This window comes from Coffea eugenioides, chromosome 3 (genome assembly GCF_003713205.1).
Source record: "Coffea eugenioides isolate CCC68of chromosome 3, Ceug_1.0, whole genome shotgun sequence".
Lineage (NCBI taxonomy): Eukaryota > Viridiplantae > Streptophyta > Magnoliopsida > Gentianales > Rubiaceae > Coffea > Coffea eugenioides.
Window position 1 is genome coordinate 41,550,576 of NC_040037.1, and position 21,189 is coordinate 41,571,764.

Consider the following 21,189-nt stretch of genomic DNA (forward strand, 5'->3'; position numbering starts at 1 on the left):
AGTGGTAGTGTATAAAAAGTACCATGAGTCTACTTTAGGCTTAGTTTGGGAGTTTACGAAGGAAGACAAAAGAAAAGAAAAGATAGCTTAGGAAAGAAAGGAAGAGAAGGGAAAAGATGCATATTCCGTTTGGGAGTTTAATGAAAGAAAAGAAATATCTTTCTCTTATTTGAGAGTTGGAGAGATATAGAAAGAAAGGATTTTATGAGAATACAACTTTACATATTTACCCTTTCAATTTGTAAATCAAAGTCCAAAAATTAGTTTTCTTGTTCCCATAAATAGAATATTTGAACAAGACAAATTTCTAAAACAATTGCATCTGCATTCCCACAAGGTGAATAATAAAACAAATTTCTTGCTAGACTTCGATTCTCTTGCATGCATGTAAATCGCCTCAAGTCCTTGTAGTATCTTTTAGGTATTCTTGACATATGATTTTTGATATTGGCTGGAAATGCCTAGTAGGTTATCTATTTAACATAAATTAAATATTTTTAAAAAAAGAAATATCCCATAAAGTACTAGCTCTTATGGCTTTTCTCTATTACATGAGCCAAGTACCAGGTTTTTATGGATATTTTATTCTGAATCATTTAATTTATGTTAAATACATAAATATTTGCAAATAAAATTCAAAAGCCGTTACACAAATATCTTTACGAAAGGAAAACTAGCATGTTTTGTATTTAATATAAATGAAGTATTTGAAAGTAAAAAAAATTTGTCCATAACATACCAGTTCTTTACGAGTTTCTTTCATTATATGAATAAAATACTAGCTATTTATGAGCATTTTACTTTGAATCATTTAATTTATATTAAATAAATAAATTTAATTAAGCCAAGTTCAAAAAGTGTTACACTAATATTATTACGAAATGAAAACTACTAGGTTTTATATTTAACATAAATTAAATACATGAAAGTAAAAAAATAAAAAGAAATTACCCATAACATATCAGCTCTTTATGGGTTTCTTCTATTACACGAAATACCTTTTGTTTGGTGAATTATGGGTGAAAAACGGAAGAAAGCCAAGTTTTCGCTGGAAGTATTGAAAGTACAGGACACATGACCGAGAAAGCTTCGCAGTGCTTTTATAGAAATCAATTTTAGGATATATTGGGAATAATAAATTTTTGTATCAGCTTTTAAAGGACAAACTTGACATATTAAAAATGTCTTTTGGAGCCCAACAAGTTTCCATCCTTTTCTTCCCACTTTTGGGCGGAAACATTTTCAACAATTGGAGGGGGACTTTTATCCATTCATTTCACTTCTCTTCTGTCTTGTTAAACTCCCAAATGAAAGAAATGACCGTTCTTTCTCTCTGAATACTTTCTTTTTTGTCCTTTTCTCCCTATCCAAATGAAGCCTTAGAGTGTGAGTGTAAGCTGTATTTTGATCTTAATTTCTGTTATTCCAATTATGCTCTTTTAAATTTGTTGTTAAGGCTTCATTTAATCTTAATTGTGGGTTAAAGTTTAATTATTGTACCTAGGTAAGACAAAGGGTCACAAGTGACTAGAAATTTTGTTATTCCAATTATGCCCTTTTAAATTTGTTGTTAATGTTTCATATAATCTTAATTGTGGGTTAAAATTTAATTATTGCACCCAAGGTAAGACAAAGGATCACAAGTGACTAGAACTCCAAAACTAAAAACGTCATAGTTAATAGAGAAAATATCATCCATTGCATATTCTCAGGACATGAAACCACTTTTCAAAAAAAAAAAAAAATAGCATCCAGGATATAGTTGTAAGTGGTAGTGCACCAATAACAACCCTCAAAACAAGAAAAACTGAAAAAAACTGAAAACTATTCATAAAATGACATAAAGTGAATAGCAAATGAACCAAGAAGATGAGAATAACGTTCCAATAAGATTAACCATTGGAGGAGATTTTTTAGATTTTGATTCTTTCAATAATTCACACATTATTTTCAGGGAGATGCACTTGCAAATTGATGACTGCTGGAGCCATCTCATTAAGATTGAATTCAAAAATTCTCCAGATAGCTTCCTGAGCTGAAACCCGTCTTGCATCTTGAAAGAGTTGAATTTCATCTACCATAGTCTCACCATCAGGGTGTGCTATGTACTGCTCCTGACCTAATCCGTGTTACACCTTTCCAGTTTTCAAAATTATGGCTTGCAATCATACAACCCCTACAATCATAATGAAAGTTAAAAACTGAACAGTCAGGTTACAGAAAATCTAAAACTGATATAACACTATGAATCATTAGCACCAACTAAAATACCACTACAAATCATTTACACCAATCATTAACAGCTAAAAAGCAAAAAATGAAAACCCCTACCAAAACTTAAAATATAATCTTAAAATCATATGAAGATAAACAACGAATTAATCACAGAAACTGAAAAAATTAATTCATATGACATAGAAGACAACGTTACATTTATATAAATATCGCATCTTTACTAAGTTCTACACCCAATTTCCAACACCCTTAGACATAGAAAAGAGAGAAAAGAAACAGAAGAAGAGCAAAAGAAGTATTATAGGTACCTGCAGTACACATACCTTTCTCAAACTTGGTGAAAACCTCTTCACATTCCCTCCAATACAACCAAGCAATACAAATTCATCGATCAGCATACACAAATAGTATAGTTCGATTTTGCCAAAAAAAATATATAGAGAGAGAATTGGGCAGGAGAGGGAGGAGGTGGAAAGGAAAGCAGAAATTGTCCGATTTTAAATGTAGATGTTAGGAAAACATTGCCACATCTGCGATATGCTATTCTTGTTTCCTTTTCTTCTTTTGTTTTTTTTTATTACCATTAATTTACTTTCTCAAATACCCTTTTACGTATTATATTTATACTTAAAACCTTTACTATACTTGTATTTTCACATTTCATTTTACTAATCTACCAGTTTCGAGTTTTTTGCCCTCATATTTTTAGGTATGATGGCAATACAAGAGAATTGTTTCATCGGTTCACTGAAGCCAAAAGAAACGATGTGGAATATTCGAGTTTTACTATTATGAAAATTTAATATTGAGCATTATGTTGAAAAACAAAAATTTGGAACTTTGTAGAAATTGATTTTTGTTGATGATGAGGTGAGAAGATATATATTTTTATGTTCATCTCTTAATTTATATTTATATTTTGTAATTTATTCCCATTTCCAGGACCAAGTTACTATTATTTCTTTTTTTTTTCTTTTGTATTAGGTTTTCAAATTTTAAAATTAACTGATTGGCTAGAAAAAGATTTTTTAAAAAGTGAACATGTCAAAGCTTACTCCTATTTTTTTAAAAAATTACAAAAAAAACTCTAATATTCTGTCTATTTACTATGGCGATCAAATCACCACTATATTTATTCCTTTTTCTACTTCTTCTTCAACTTTGCAAAATTTAATTTTGGTCCATGATGAAGTGAGAAAATATATACTTTCATGTTCATCTGTTAATTTTTATTTATATTTTGCAATTTATTACCATTTCTTATTTACATTTTAATAAATTTACAGGGAACAAAATTCAAGTTATCATGTTTGATGATATCATGGCAAGATTTGGAAATAATTTTCAATACAATAAATTGTACTTACTTTCAAATGGAAGTGTGAATAAAACAAACACTTCGTATGCAAATGTCAACAATGAGATTGAATTGGTCCTACGAAATTACACTCACATCAAAGAAGACCATTCTCATGTACCAACAAGGAACATTATTTATGCACCTAACGAGTTTGAAGAGGCAAAAAAACTAAACTTTATCAACAAATGAATAGGTAACATTTTCTTCCAAAATCAATCAAATTTCTTCTGCAAAACTTCTAACAATTTTCTACACTATTAGGCTGAATCGTTGTACTTATTTACATTCAAAATAAACTTATTTTCTATAGATGTCATTGGAGTGAGTTGTTAAAAGTGTGGCTCAAATATTGGTGCTTCCAAAAAGACAAGGTGGATACACTTAAAAGAGAGAAATCTTGATAATAAACAAAAAGTAAGATTACTTTTTAGCTTGCTTTCTTACTATATAAATGTTTGAAGCTCCAAGTATAAAAAAAACATACGTCCAGCATCACTTTTTTCTTTATATGTAGAGTGTTCATAATTCGGCCACCTAATACTTTTCCTATTTCACAACTTCGCAATCATTACTTCATGCCTAACATTTTTATATTAAAATATAAAAATTATCCTCACACTGTAGGTTTGCCACTATGAAAATCATCTTATGGGGAGATATGGCAATTAATGAAGGTCAATTTCTATAACAAGTTGCATCTCAAAAACCAGCAATTGCAGCAATACAATTTGAATACCAAGGTAAAAATATCAATAGTAAAAATAAAATAATATTATAATTACAACTTGACATTTTAAAATATTCTAGGAGAGTTTCAACTGTCAACAACATTGATGTCAACTCTATAAGTCAATCCAAATTGCAAAGAAGTTTTGAAACTTCAAAAGTGGTATGAATACAATTTTTTTTAAACTCTTTTTTGTATACAAATTGAATGCCATGAATTACAATACTGAAAATTTATATAGGATTATTACAAAAAAAAAAAGTGAAAATATTGAAGCTACAATCTTGAAGAACAAGATGGACTTGGCCGAGCACATTCAACTCAAAAATATTATTCATCAACAACATGCATTGAAAGAGTAAATTTATCGCCTCATAAATCTTCAATGTAGAAAATTCCTTGAAAAAAAAGCCAAACATCATAAAAACAATAACAAATAACTGTTTTTTGCAGCATGTTTTCTACACTTCCAACGCAATTGTTAACGATATAGAGAACAAAGCCGAACTATACTATAATGCTTGTAAAGGATGCAACACCAAAATTATCAACTTTGAAGAAGATGCAGAATGCCCTAAATGCAATTATCCAACAAAAGATTTTACACCAAGGTAAGTCACTCGATTAAATACATGACATGAAAGCTAGACTTTAAAAGGCAAACTTGAAAAACACAATTAACAACTTAATATCATTTCCAAAATAGGTACAATATAAGGATGGAAGTCATCGATGGACAAGATGTAGCAACAATAATATTATTTGAGGACTTGGCAACTAATTTTATTGGATGCCCAATACAAGAATATATAGATAGCACTACATCTTTCAAGGTAATATCCTAAAAATTATTAAAATAATAAACACATCAACTCTTATTAGTTAAGCATTCAATTTAAACCTATCTGATTTACAAATACTGAAAACCCAACAGGACAAGGAGAAATCAAAGTTGTATAAGAAAATGATTGCCGCAAAGCATAAGGAGTTCAAATTCCTCGTCAAGCTTAATAGGATCGGGCACTCCTCTCATGGACATCTATCAATGGTGGCAATAGCATTCGAGCAACTATCAAATACAAACAAACAAGAAGATGCTACTCCATCTATTGCATCTGAACAACATGCTCGACAAAGCATAATAAAAGACAAAAATTCAAAGGTGATTGAAATTAACGATGATGTTCCACTACAGTCCTTCAAAACCAAAAAAGGGGGAGCAAGAAGTAATGCATCCAAGCTCAAAACTCCAGTCGAGAAAGATTAAAACACTAATGATTACTGTTTCACGTTTAATATCTTCTCTTTTTCTTCATCTTTCATTCAATAAAATTGCTTTGCATTGCTTACTTTACAAAATTTTGTAACATGCAATTCCCACCCTTGCTTCTATTCCCAACTCTACATTACAAAGGTAAACTCATTATAAAAACAAAACAAAATGATATAACTACATATCATCCAACCACGTGCAACGCACGTACGGTATCACTAGTATGTCCAAAATTATAGAAGTGTTAGCGCGAGCGTAAAATTGAGTATCATGGATACAATATTCCTATATAACGAGGTTTACAATTTGAACTTTATTAGCCTCTTCTTCCTTGTCTTTCTCTTTTTCTTTTGTATCCAATTGACAGCATTGAGTGGTCTTTTGTTCGAATACTAATGCTGACACTAATCAACAATATTTGACAGTTGATTGCTAATCTCCCGTTGAAATACAAATACTAGTTAATATTTATCATCAATACACGATAGTTTTATATCCATTATTATTTCATTGATATCGGGGAAATTTTATCAAAGAAGAAGAAACCGTAGTTGAATTTGTTCATAATTCTTGCTCCTGTGTTCGGTAAGGAGTCTCTTAATTTATAAGTAATATTTTAATTTGTATCTTTATATGTTTTTCAAGAAGTTAATTCCAAAGGACAATTGCTATTACTAATGTATACCAGATACCCTGGTTATTTCGACTATTGGAATTAATGATGCATACATGCAAAATTACAAACCTTATTGGACAGTGATTCCATGAAATCTTTAAGTGAAACTAGAAATCAGGTAATTGATAGTTGGTGGGTAGATTTTTATCTGGAGGTTTCTAGTTGGAATGCAGCTAGGTCTTACATGCTAGTTAGTTGGGTAAGGCCTTCTCATGGGGGCCTCAAGCTCAACACAGACGGGTGCTCCAAGGGTAACCCGGGGGAGAGTGGGGGTGGGGGTGTGCTTCGGGAGGCTAGTGGTAGGCTGATCCTGGCGTTTTCGTGTAATTTTGGGTTGGCTTCGAGTATGCAGGCTGAGGCCCGGGCTCTTCTTTTTGGGGTCAGGTTATGCCTCCAGCGGGGTTTTGATTCATTTGAGGTTGAGCTGGATTCCTTGGTGCTAGTGCAGGTTTTAAATCGGACATCTCGGTGCCCTTGGAGTGTTTATAAGGAGGTTTATCAGTTGTTTGGGCTGTTGCATCACGTTCCACGAGTTCGTCACTGTTATCGCCAGGCTAACCAGGTGGCAGATACATTGGCCAGTGAAGGGTGTCGGCTGGGCCGGGAGGAGATATACTTGGCAGCTTCAGCATTACCCCAAATTGCGAGAGGAGCTTTCCACTTAGATAGGTTAGGAGTTGCGGCTCTTCGCCGGATGGAATGATATGATGTATTTGGTTAACATATAATAAATAAGGATGTTTTTTTTTAAAAAAAAAAAAAAAAAAAAGGTAATTGATAGTTGGAATTGTAGACTTTTTATACATAATATGTTTTCTTTTTATCTTTTTTTAGAAAAAATATTGTAATTGGGAAATCAATGTCCGATTGTTGACGTCTTCACAATTTTCAAAGTCTGATCACCTTTGCATGAGCTCATTTTCCATATTTACATTTTTTACTTTAATTTCCATTTATTTTTAGTTTTTTATTGATTAGTTGTTTTTTCTTTTATTTTTCATATTCTGTTTTGGGTTTTTCTCCTTTTTTTAATTCTGGTATATTGTGTTATGTTACTTGATGATGATGATGATTCAGTAAAGTTCAAAATTTTCTATTTGAATTGGATATATATTTTTTAATTTTCTAATGATGATTATACATATTGTCAATCTTTGGTGTTATTCAATTGGATACCTCAAATTTTAATAGATAAATTCAAAAGAATTAATCTTTTTTTGTTATAACAATTTTAGGTCCCATTTTAAGATAGAAAAGAATTATTTCTTTTTTTTTGTGATGATTTTATGTCCCATTTAACCATATAAGAGAGGAAATTTTTAATGAAAATAAATTTGGGATGTTAAATTTAGACAAAAACATAATAAGAGTGAAGTCTGATGATTCTCTTAGTGAAGGATGTCTGTACAAGATAGGTATTTTGGAGATATTAGTCTGTGTTTGCTTATCTGTGTGAGATCAATGGAGGCTGTTTTGTTAATATTATTCTTGTTTTGTGCAGCAGCAATATACACGGTAAAAAAAATTTATAGGTTCATTTTCCACCTTAGAGTGTTAGTTATAATGCTCATGCAATTAGCCAGTAGATTAGTACTATCAATGATCTATCTGCCTACAAATGGCCATATGATATGGATTTCTCTATTATCTCACTGCATTTATGCATTCATTGTTATTAAACTGAATTTTATATTAGTACTTGCTCAAAACTTATAAAGATAAAATTCAGTTAGAATACCACTACGGAGCAAAGAAGCTAATAACAGTCAAAACCTCAACATCTGGCGTATAAAATTGATAACATGAAATTTGTAACTTCATTCCAAGTTAATTGCATAACATAGTTTAATTATATCTAAAATGTTCTGATGAACATATGAAAAAAAATCATGTCTTCTTGAAATCTTACTAATACAACTTAAGCAGTGGCAAAATTACTCGAAAATTAAAAAGATGTAAGGGATTAGGTGGTAATCAACAGATCAGGTAGGCGAAATGGAAGACTGTAGCCATTTTGGATGCAGCTATCAGTTCAGAGACCATAAAAAAAAAAACACATTTAGGTTGGTTAACATCCTTGGATTAGGGTCTATATCTCAAATGGTTAATAACCTATCAGTTTTTATTAGACTTTAAGATCTCATTCAATTGGTATTTAATTGAGTTGTTTTTATGTACTATTTTCAAATGAAATATAGGTGAAATTGAACACATGCTCATTTTCAATAAGTCCTGATCATGTTAGTAGATCCAAGTGATGTTTACGATTTGAAGTGATTTTCATTATACCATTTTCAAATTATAGTTTCTTTGTGCTACAGCTAGAAAACCCACCAAAATATATATATTTTTTAAAATCATAATGGCTGCTGATTGATGTTCTATTACTATTCATGACTTGCATACTTCTGGCAATTAGAAATCCTATCCTATGTACTGCATGGATGGCCAAACCTATGTATGGTTTCAATCAGTTTTGCTTTGACCAGATTTTTTCGTGCACGTATGTATGGTTATTCATGAAACTGGCTAGCTAATTCCAATCTTTAAGGTGCAAGGACAAGTCTATCATGACCTTTCTAACCTAATGCATAATGAGATGTGCAACACCATCTCTAACATTTCTGCAAACGCAAAGAATGGGATAATATCATGAAGTGCTAGTTTAAGCTAAGTAACAAGTGGAGCTTTACAATTTGGGTAAATTATATTTTACCCCCCTGTGGTTTACCCTTTTTTACATAACCCCCCTATAGTTTCAAAAGCTATACATAACCCCCTCATGGTTTGGATTAAAGTGCCAAAGTAACGGAAATAGTCCCTCGTAACGGAACTTCTAAAAATGTCGAAATTACCCTTATAAATACATGACACATTAACCCCCTATAATTTTTATATTTTACCATATAACCCCCTTATGGTTTAATACTTTACCATATAACCCCCTTATAATTTTCAAAATATACACATAACCCCCCTTGGTTAATACATAAATTTCAGCCTTACATAAGGGTATTTTTGACATTTTAGATGACGCCGTTACGAGTGACTATTTTCTTTACTTTGACACTTTAATCCAAACTATAAGGAGGTTATGTATAGCTTTTGAAACCATAGAGGGGTTATGTGAAAAACGCTAAATCACAGGGGGGTAAAGTGGAATTTGCCCTTACAATTTTTTAAAAAATATTTATTTGGAGTTTTACAGTATGATTTTTATCTGTTTTTCATTTCTGCAGATAACTAATACCCAAATGAATAATCATAATAAGATTAGCCGTCAAATTGTCATTGGGTAATATGCTAGCTCGCTGCTCCATGAACAGCCCCATGGGGAAATGGCGACTATGCAAATGCCAATTGCTTTGAACCAAGTAAGTTTGTGAGGAATTTGAGAGCAAGCTAAGCATGTGAAAGCAGAACACGGGCTGCTTAGCTGCCCAATTAATTTCAGGGAATAATTTCATTTCTTCCCTGAATTTTCCCTGACCAACACTCTTGATGATTTACAATTCACAAATTAACTCTTGATATACAGTAACTTCATTAACTTAACTTGAGGAGACAAAATGGTTTTGAGTGGAGGTCATCCCTCAATGGGTCACAATCTGCCTCAAAACTATAACCATAAACCCCAGAATAATAATAATCATCATCATCATCATCCATCCTTTGCATGGCTACTGGCATTCTGGAAAAGGCATGTAACGTGATTCGGAAATCCCATGTTGATTTACTCGCATAATTTGATGAATTATGACTAATTGAGAGGAACTGGTTATTACTTCGTCATTGCATTAAGTTTTGTTTATGTTGAATTAATAGTAAACAGTCAGTTTCTGGAGATGCTGTGACAAAGGTTAATTGAACTTTGTCAAATTTAATGTGTTTTTTAATTGATCTCATTGTATTTTTTAATTCATTTTTTTACATATATGTTTTTCTCAATATGCTCATTTTGATAGGACATTGTTTGTCCAATTTCTATTTGGCTTGCAATTGAAATCATTTAAGAGTAAAAAAAAAAACTGCTAAACTAATCAAAGCTCAAGCCAACAAATATTCAACTTCATAAACTCTCTATTCCTCACATGTGCAGTTTAACTTCATAAGCAGAAATTGGTATGGCCAGCCAATCAGCCTTGCTAAATTGATCATTGCTTTACATTCTATAAATTTTCTTTATTTAACTTTACATTTCTAAGATATTTACATGTGAACATCATCTTAGCAATGAATGCCTAATGGACACTTTTTAGATAAGACCCTAAATTAAAGACCACTTCATTTACTTTAGCATCATGCCATGTTCAATTACCCCATATTTTATTGGTCGAAGACTCTAAATCTAAGAGCTGCAAATTATGCATATATACATTATGAATAAAAGAATAGCCCAAAATAACATTGGTTCCACATTTCATCAAATTCTAGTATTTGATATTGATTAACAATAATGGCTAGTACTAATTTTCGAATCCATTAGAGTTGTAAATCTCTCATAGTAGGAAGAAAACAAGGCTTAACGTTCCAATTAAGAAATCGATCACTATATTTAGGACAAGAATAATGTTTCTTAAGCATTGCAATACACCAGATCGTTGTGAAAAGAGAATTTGCTCAAGAATGATGCACCAACGTAAAATTTTACTCAACCACGGCTCAAAAGTTGTGACAATTTAAATTTCTTTTTCTTCGTCTTCCAAACAAGAAGCACCACCAGCAGCGTGCATTATGCGATTTTCTCAAGTGATAATACGAGTCGACACAAAGAACAATTAATTAATAAGTGCTGATTATACACTTTAATTTAAGCACGTCTCCAGAAACACTGAATTATGTGTAGTTACACCAAGAAGGAGACTAGACTGACCCATATACTCATATATGAATTGGTCAAGAAAAGGAAACTGATGTCAGCTGCCTTTGGATCCTTGTTTCTGAGTTGATTTCATTGTTTATTTTGCTAACAGGTTCTTGTCAGACTATTAGAAGAAACTATTGCAACGTTATTCCTGTGAATCCCATACCCGGCCTATAAAATGCGAGTTCTACTTGTAATTCCCAACCAAAAAGCGAAAAAAAAATCCTAGAATTTCAAACAAAAAAATGGATTCGGCTAGAAATATTGGTGATCATACTGGTGAGCTTTTTCAAGCACAAGCTCACATATGGAACCATATATTCAACTTCATAAATTCTATGTCCGTCAAATGTGCAATTCAATTAGGCATTCCAGACGCTATTCACAAACATGGCCAGCCGATGACTCTTGATCAATTGATCGATGCTCTTCCCATCAAGAATGCAAAAGCCCCTTTCGTTTATCGTCTCATGCAGATTTTGATCCACTCAGGCTTCTTCATTGAAGCAAAGATTCCTGGAAATGAGAATGATAATCAAAAGGGTTATCTGCTCACTTCTGCTTCTGAACTCCTTTTAAAGAGTAACCCTTTTAGCATGACGCCATTTTTACTAGCCATGCTCGATCCCACCTTGACTGATCCATGGCACCATCTCAGCCAGTGGTTTCAGAATAGTGACGAAACCCCATTTTATACTTGCCATGGGAGGTCAATTTATGCTTTTGCAAGTCATGCGCCGTGGCTTAATCAATTCTTTAACGAAGCAATGGCTAGTGATACCCGGCTGGTTAGTAGTGTGGTGACCAAAGATTGTAAGCATGTTTTTGAGAGTTTGAATTCATTGGTGGATGTTGAAGGTGGAACTGGAACCTTTGCTAAGGCAATTGCTGATGCTTTCCCTCGCCTGAAATGCACTGTGCTTGATCTTCCTCATGTTGTTGATGGCTTGGAGAGTAGTAAGAACTTGGCCTATGTTGGAGGTAACATGTTTGAAGCCATTCCTCCTGCAGATGCTGTTTTAATGAAGGTATGAAATCGATGTTGCACGTTTTCTAGTTGACAATTTTTTTTATAGTAGTGTTATTTAGATTTTTATCCTTATTGCCTGAGTTCATAAGATTAAAATTCACCAATTATAAGAAGTGTCAACTTCAAAAGTAAGATTGAGTAGTAGAAATTGAGGCTATGCTTAATCTAAGAACTGCATCATGAAGTGGGAAAAAAAAAAGAACAAAGTTTTAAACGTCAAATTGATTGCATGTGTTTGGTACTATAAGAGAATAGTTTTGTTTTTCCTTTTTGACGCAAAAAGCTTTAGATGGGGTGTAGTGTTTCTAACAAAAATTTTCTTTCATTGTGATATAATTTGCAATCGAGCAGTGGATATTGATTGATTGGAGCGATGATGAGTGTGTACAAATACTAAAAAAATGTAAAGAAGCAATTCCTAGCAAGGAAAAAGGAGGCAAAGTGATAATTGTTGACATGTTCTACAAAAGTCTGCAGAAAGGGGATGATGATCATGAGGCGATTGAGACCCAACTGTTCTTTGATATGGTAGTGATGGTTCTACTCAAAGGAAGGCAAAGAAATGAGAAAGATTGGGCGAAACTTTTCACGGAGGCAGGCTTCAGTGACTATAAGATAACTGCAGTATTGGGATTGAGATCTATCATTGAGGTTTATTATTATTAATTAATATGCTTTTTGAAAATGTTGTTTGTGCTAAAGAGCGATGAATCTTTAGTCAGGGTGTTCAGAATGAATTTTATGGCTTTGGAGTGTTTGTTTTACTCATTTATTGGCAATAGACAAATTGCCAAAGTCCAGTCTTGAAGCTGAACGTGGGCGGCTGATCAACTTGGTTCGTGCTTGTATCTTGAACCAGATTTACTCGCGAAGTTCACCGGATTTTCTGGCAATTGGGTATTGAATGAGAAGAGAAAAATTACAGCCGCTTGTATAAATAAATCCCATTTCCTCAGTTGAAGGGCACCAAAGCTCAAGTGAAAGATAGGAAATGAACGAGTTGAATTTTTGAGTGAGTGTTTGAGCAGCTATTCTCAAGAGTGAGGCTCAATTATTAGTGTCCAATATAAATTTATTTTGTGTGTTGTTATTAAATATATTTTGAGTGTAATAAAATTGTTCATTTGCCTCCTTTATATAAAGGATTTAATCCATTGATTTGGTATTAAACCCCACCACAATCCAACACTGGAATGTGTCCAAATCCCAGCCTGGAATACACCGCAAGCACATTATGTATAAATGGTGTGGAGTTGAGGTAGCTAAGGACAATAACTGTTTCCAACATTGTTGAAGTTGAAGTAGATGCATCGCTTCCGCTTTAAATTCAGCCATTACAGCTGAATGTAAGTTGAAGAAAGAACGGATAAACATGATGGACAAAAAACTGAAAAAGATTTTCAGTTCTTAACTTGCCTAAGTTGTACAACATTTTCTAAACAAAATGTAAATTACTTATTCAATTTCGAACAATGACATTGTATCTAATCAATATTCGTGTAGATCCATATATGTTTGTAATTTCAAAGTTATGTGACTTGCTTTTGGCTGTACGTTATCAAAATTTGCCTTGTTGAGAAAATCTTTCCCATACATCATTTGGGACGGTGGCACCTGACAACCGTCCCAGCCCATTCTCCACAAATACACCTTTCTTTTTCTTTTTCTTTTTTTTCTCAAACGGTATTCTTCTTATACATATATGAACTTGATAATAAAAGATTTTAGTTACATAAAAGGGCATTGGTCCTATTATCCTCCTGTATACTCTCTTTGAGCCACAGGGGGGAACTTTGTTTCCATATTACCTTGGAAACAAGTTTAGTTGCAAATTGTGCCATTTTATGAGCACTTCTATTTCCATCTCGATACACAAAAGAAAAAGTACAGTCTTGGAACATGTCACTCAAATGTCTAATATCTTCTATGATCGTGCCAATTGGTGTTTCACCCAAGCCTGTCTTGCATATTGTTTCAATGGCAGCTTTGCAATTAGTTTGCATTTCAATTCTTCGCCATCCAGCTTCTCTAGCCATTAGCAGGCCTTGTCTGAGTGCATCTGCCTCTTCCATTTCCGCACCACCCCTACTATACTTCCTGATGCCTCTTGCTTGGACAATGTTTCCATCACTATCTCTCGCTATCATTCCTAACCCAGCTCCTGCTGATTTAGTAGGAATCGTGGCATCAGTGTTTATCTTTATTACCCCTGCGTCTGGTGGGCTCCATAGATAGTTTTGCATTTGGTGACTCGTTCCTGTCCTATGCTTTTTTTCATTTTCCACCTGCTCCTCTTGGAACTCCAGCCATTCATTTTTTGCCGTTTCTAGTATGGCCATGTGCTCTCCACATTTCCCTTCAAACTGTCGAGCATTTCTTGCCTTCCAAATTTGCCAGATGATGTTTGCTGTTAAAGTGATGTGGTCTTCTCCTCTTTGTCTGCTCCTTGCCTCTAATATACCTTCCCACCATCTCCAGAAATTTGATCTCCATTGCAATAATCTGTCCCACTGTATTGGGGCCAGCTTCCATATAGGGTCAGCATTATTGCAAAAGAAAATCATATGTTCCACTGTCTCCTCCCCCTCCCCACAACATTTGCATAATGGAGAGCCTTTTCCTGTTCTTTTGTGTATCAACTCATTTACAGGAATGCTGTTGTGTAGGCATCTCCATATGAAATGCTTTATCTTTGGCTTCATCCTTAATCCCCACAAGCTCTTCCACACTTTTCCTTTATGCTGTGCGTAGCTGGTTCCTTCCTTTCCATGATTTTTCTTGTGTCTTTGGTTGACCTCTTCCTTTTCTACTGCATATCCCGACTTCACAGTGTAATTTCCTGATTTTGAGTATTTCCAATAAACCGCATCCTTTCTGGGAAACAAACTTAATGGCACCTGTAATATTTGTGAAGCTTCCTGCTCTGAGAACGTCTCCTCAATCAGCTTTGTATTCCATTCCTTCTCTATCAACAAGTCTGCCACAGTTTGCAAGTTACAAGCTGGAGGTTTCTGAGTTGCTATTCTCCAGGTTGGTGATGCCATGATCCATTTGTCCCTCCATATGTTGATAGTAGTCCCATCTCCAACTCTCTTCCACATTCCTTTTTTTAGCACCAGTCCAGAGCTGTATATACTTTTCCACACCCATGTTGCGTTCTTTGGAGCTTCTCCATCCCAGCCTGTTTGCGCTATTTTGTACTTTGCTCCTAGCACTCTGCTCACTAATAGGTCTGGTTGCATCAATATCCTCCATAGTTGCTTTGCTAACAAAGCACTATTAAAGTGCTCTAGATCCCTAAAACCCAGACCTCCATTTCCCTTCACCTGTGTAATTTTCTCCCAACTTACCCATTGCATCTTCCTATCCTCTTCATTTTGACCTCTCCAAAATTTTGCCATTTGACCACATATTTCATAACAAAGTCCTTTAGGCAACCTACAGCATGACATTGTGTAATTTGGTAATGCCATTATGACTGACTTAAGAAGTACCTCTTTTCCTGCATAGCTAAGTAAGTTGTGCTTCCATCCCTGCATTTTGGATTTTGCTTTATCAACAATGTAGGCGAAAACTTGCTTTTTTGATGCTGTTATCATCAGGGGAAGTCCCAAGTACAAATACACCTTTCTGGATCTTGCAAATATATTAGTCAACAAAAAGAGTGCGCAGAAGAACTAAATTGAATTGTTATAGCCACTCATGGCACCAGTTACTAATCATCATGCCTATCCATTGGTATGGGCCTTATATGCTCTTTAACTATAAGATTGGATGCCTACCTGTTATACCCAAAAAGGAAAACAAAATCGACAGCGAAAGATGGACTTGGGTAGAAATGGTGATGCTAATAAGCTACTTCAAGCTCAAGCTCACATATGGAATCACATATTCAACTTCATAAACTCCATTTCCCTCAAATGTGCAATTCAACTCGGCATACCAGACATTAATCACAAGCATGTTAAGCCAATGAGTCTGGATGAACTCACCAATGCTCTTCCAATTGGCAATGCAAAAGCCCCCTTTGTCTATCGTCTGATGAGGATTCTAATCCACTCAGGCTTCTTCATCGAGGCAAAAGTTACCCAGCACGATGAAGAGGAAGGTTATATGCTCACTACTTCTTCTAAACTTTTATTAAAAGATGAGCCTTTTAGCGTGACACCATGCTTGATCCTACCTTGATGGATCCATGGTACCACCTTAGCCGGTGGTTGCAAAACAACAGTGATGTGAATCCCTTCAAGACTTGTCACGGCAAGGTAGTGTGGGAGCTTGCAGGCCAGGATCTGAGGCTTAATAATTTTTTTAATGAAGGAATGGCTAGCGATTCTAGGCTAGTTGGCAGTATTCTGATCAGGGATTGCAAGGATGTTCTTTCAATGTTGAATTCTTTGGTGGATGTTGGAGGTGGAACTGGAACTTTGGCTACGGAAATTGCTGATGCTTTTCCTGACTTGAACTGTATTGTTCTCGATCTTCCTCATGTGGTTGACGGCTTGGTAGCGAATAACAAGAGTTTAGCCTTTGTTGGAGGAAGTATGTTTGTAGCTATTCCTCCTGCAGATGATGTTACAATGAAGGTAAGATCACCTTTCCAAGAAGATGCAACAGATCCCTATTCACCTTTTTGTTGTTAAAAGGCAGCTTAGTATTGATTCTAAACACATCTATATATGCTGCTGATTCATTACAACCATGTCTTTTTGATGTGGTATTCTTGACTAATTTGAATTCTTTGTGATATGAATGTTAATTTAAACAGTGGATATTGCACGATTGGAATGATGAGGAATGATTTTATTTCTTGAGTATTTATTTCTTGTCATGGCCCGTCCCAGGGAAAGAATTTGAGGAATCATTCGTTAACCCCAAGAGACAGACTACAGGGCAGATAACTTAGCCAAAAAGGAGACCCAACATTTAGCCATTGTGCGTAGGGATGCCATTGAGCTTAATCAAGACGAACACTCTAGTATTTAAATTTATTTGATTATTTTAATGATTTTAAAATTTTATTTAAGTTTGATTTGTTTATTTGTCCAATCGAACTTGAACGAGTTTTTATCGAATTTGAATGCTATCGAATATAAAATGTTATTCGAGTTTGGTTTGACTAGTTATCGAATCAAATTCGAATGAACTCTTAAACTCAATTCAAATATCATATAAATTAGTTCATCTTTCAACTCTAATCGTGCTGTTTCAATTTTTGAATTTTCCTCATCAAAACCTTATTTTTTTTTCTTTTTTGATTCTTTTATACAACTTATGAAAATATAACTATGCAGTAATTTCTTTTCACCTTCACACGAGGAGGCAAGAATTTCAAGAGTAAGGTATCATAAATTCTATATGTATGTTCAACTGTCAAAAAGAAAAAGCTTTTACACAACTCAATAATGAAATTACAGCACGTCTGACCTTTTTGTTACTTTTTCCTTTCACTTTTTTTTTTCAAACAAGCAAAGAAATAGCACATAAACAAAACTATTTACACAACCCGATTAATTCAGAAATTGGAAGGGGGAAAAATCAATAGAGTAGCTGGACAAATACCCAAAGTTGTAGGTGCAACCTAATAGGTTGATGTTCAAGATTCTACCGATTGAAAATGCAGGACAGAGATAAAAAGTGTTAGGACCGGGCCAGGAATAGACAAACTCAAATTAGCACAAAGTAGGCGGTATAACCGACCATATAATAGATAGGCGGTAGATACCAGCCATATAATAATTAGGCGGTAAAACCGACCATATAAAGACGGATAACAAAGCAAATAAAAGACACAGAAGATTTACGTGGTTCGGTCAAATTGACCTACGTCCACGGGCGAGGGAGGAGCAATATTTCTACTATGAAGAAGAAATACAAAAGCCGTAGGAAAGTGGTTCCTAGGCCAATAGGCACTTACAAAAGAGTTTAGAAAATATTCCTAAACTCAAATCAAGAGAGCCTAAAATATTTGACTAAATGGGCTAGATGACTCAAGAAGCTAATAGCCCATATAACTCTCTTGAGTGGTGCACCTTAAACCTTCATACGCTTCCCTATTTATAGGAAAACAACGGAAGGCTTTCCTTGGCTGCCATCGATGTGGGATGGAAATGTTTGCCACACAAGTCAAGCCGCAATGCTTGACAATTCAACAAATCTCCACCTTGGCAAAATTTGGAATCCCACCATCGACAATAGTAAAACTGCTCCACCTTCTCCACATAAGCCCCAATGGGCTTAAATCACCAACAATGAACACCAACCAAATTCAAGCACTGCTTGAACTTGTAAACTGGAAGAGGTTTCGTAAACATGTCAGCTGGATTGTCCTTGGTATTGATTTTCTGAATAAGGACTTTTCCCTCAGCAATGATATCCCGAATGAAGTGATACTTCACATCAATGTGTTTCGTCCTCTCATGATACATCTGATCTTTAGTCAAGTGTATGGCACTTTGACTATCACAGTGAATATCAATAACACCTTGATATAGACTTAGCTCGCTAAATAAACTCTTCAACCACAAGGCTTCTTTGATTGCCTCGGTCACAGCCATATATTCTGCTTCAGTAGTAGACAAAGCTACGACAGGTTGTAGAGTAGCTTTCCAACTAACAGCACAACCGCCAATGCAAAATACATAGCCTGAAAGTGATCTTCTCCTGTCAAGATCCCCAGCGTAGTCTGAGTCTACAAAACCAACCAAAGTGTTATTATTTCTTCCAAACTCCAAACATGCATTTGAAGTACCTCGCAAGTATCTGAGAATCCACTTCACAGCTTGCCAATGTGCTTTACCAGGGCAAGACATATATCTGCTAACAACACTGACTGCTTGTGCAATATCTGGACGAGTACAAACCATTGCATACATAATACTGCCGACTGCACTGGAATAAGGAACCTGTGCCATATAATCTTCCTCTTCATCTGATTTTGGTGATTGAGCAGCAGATAGCCGAAAATGGCTAGCAAGAGGAGTAGATACTGGTTTAGCATCTTTCATGCCAAAACGCTCCAAAACTTTCTCAAGGTAATTTTTCTGGGTCAAGAACAACTTCCCTACTCCTCGATCTCGCTTGATATCCATGCCAAGAATTTTCTTAGCTGCTCCCAAATCTTTCATTTCAAATTCACTATTTAACTGCAGTTTCAAAGTGTGAATTTCTGACAAATTCTTGGCAGCAATGAGCATGTCATCAACATAAAGCAGCAAATAAATGAAAGAACCATCATTTAACTTCCGGAAGTAAACACAACTATCATACATGCTCCTCAAATAACCATGACCCAACATAAAGGAATCAAACCTTTTATACCATTGTCTTGGAGACTGCTTCAATCCATATAAGGATTTCTTCAATAAGCAAACATGGTCTTCCTTACCTTCAATCTCAAAACCCTGGGGTTGCTTCATATAAATTTGTTCTTCAAGTTCGCCATGTAAGAAAGCTGTCTTAACATCAAGCTGCTCTAACTCCAAATTATACATGGCTACTAAAGCAAGCAAAACACGAATAGAGCTATGTTTAACAACAGGTGAGAATATATCATTAAAATCAACACCTTGTACCTGACTATAGCCCTTTGCAACTAATCGTGCTTTATACCTTGCATCTTCAACCCCTGGAATACCTTCCTTCTTCTTGAAGACCCATTTGCATCCAACAATTTTCTTAGCTGACGGCGGCTTTACAAGAACCCAAGTTTCATTACGATGAAGAGATTCAATTTCTTCATTCATCGCAATCAACCACTTTGCAGAATCATCACAAGAAACTGCTTCTGAATAGGTGGAAGGCTCACCAACTGCATCAGTTTCTTCTGCAATAGACAAAGCATATGCAACTAAATTTGCATATCTTTGTGGTGGTCGAATGTCTCTCCTTTGTCTATCTCTGGCTATGGAATATTCCTCTTCTTCTGAACTATCTTCCACAGTAGACTCAGGTGCATCTACTGACATTTGTTGAATAGAAGATTTGGTCTGAGAAGGACCAGAACTGCCAATATCAAGCTCCACCTGCTTCTGTGTACTATCAGTAGTACAAGGACTAGAAGACTCCTTCTTGGAAGATAACATAGACAATTCATCAAAAGTAACATCTCTACTGATTACAAATTTTGGGAATTTGGGATCAGGACACCATAATCTGTATCCTTTCACCCCAGAAGCATACCCAAGAAAAATGCACTTTTTAGCCCTAGGCTCCAATTTTCCATCATTCACGTGCATGTATGCTGGACACCCAAAAACTTTTAAATTGGAGTAATCAGCAGGAGTACCTGACCAAACTTCCTCAGGAGTTTTGAAATCAAGAGATGCAGAAGGAGAACGGTTGACAATATAACAGGCCATATTGATCGCCTCTGCCCAAAAGTCGTTTGTCAACCCTGCATTGGAGATCATACATCTTGCTCTCTCCAAAAACGTTCTGTTCATACGTTCAGCCACACCATTTTGTTGAGGCGTCATCCTGACGGTGTGATGCCGAACAATTCCTTCATTCTTGCAGAATTCATTAAATTCACCTCCACAAAATTCCATGCCATTATCTGTTCTCAACCGCTTAATGTGTTTTCCTGTTTGCTTCTCAATCAAAACTTTCCATTGCTTGAAAGTTAGGAAAACATCATTTTTATGCTTAAGAAAATATACCCAAACTTTCCTTGAATAATCATCAATGAAAGTCAACATGTACCTGGCACCACCTTTAGAAGGAGCACGAGAAGGACCCCATAGATCTGAATGAATGTAATCAAGAGTACCTTTTGTCTTGTGAATTGCTGGTGAACTGAAGCTGACTCTTTTCTGCTTCCCAAAAATACAATGTTCACAGAATTCCAATGGCCCGGTACTTTGACCACAAAGAAGTCCCCTTTTGCTTAGTATGCCTAAGCCTTTTTCGCTCATGTGCCCCAAACGCATATGCCATAATTTGGTGATGTCTGTATCTGACAAAGATGATGTTGAAACAGCAGCAGCACCTGTAACAGTAGATCCCTGCAAAATATACAAAGTA

General features: G+C 35.0%; 1 protein-coding gene and 1 pseudogene across 1 annotated transcript; both read left to right on the forward strand.

Moving 5' to 3' along the window:
* Positions 1-9,609: 9,609 nt before the first annotated feature.
* Positions 9,610-13,320, forward strand: LOC113766652 (trans-resveratrol di-O-methyltransferase-like). Its single transcript, XM_027310822.1, has 4 exons — positions 9,610-9,645; positions 11,245-11,250; positions 11,348-12,163; positions 12,517-13,320. The coding sequence occupies exons 1-4, from the start codon at positions 9,610-9,612 to the stop codon at positions 12,829-12,831; spliced, it is 1,173 nt and encodes a 390-aa protein (XP_027166623.1). The 3' UTR covers positions 12,832-13,320.
* A 2,667-nt stretch (positions 13,321-15,987) lies between these two features.
* Positions 15,988-16,966, forward strand: LOC113766653 (annotated as a pseudogene).
* The last annotated feature ends 4,223 nt before the right edge of the window (positions 16,967-21,189 follow it).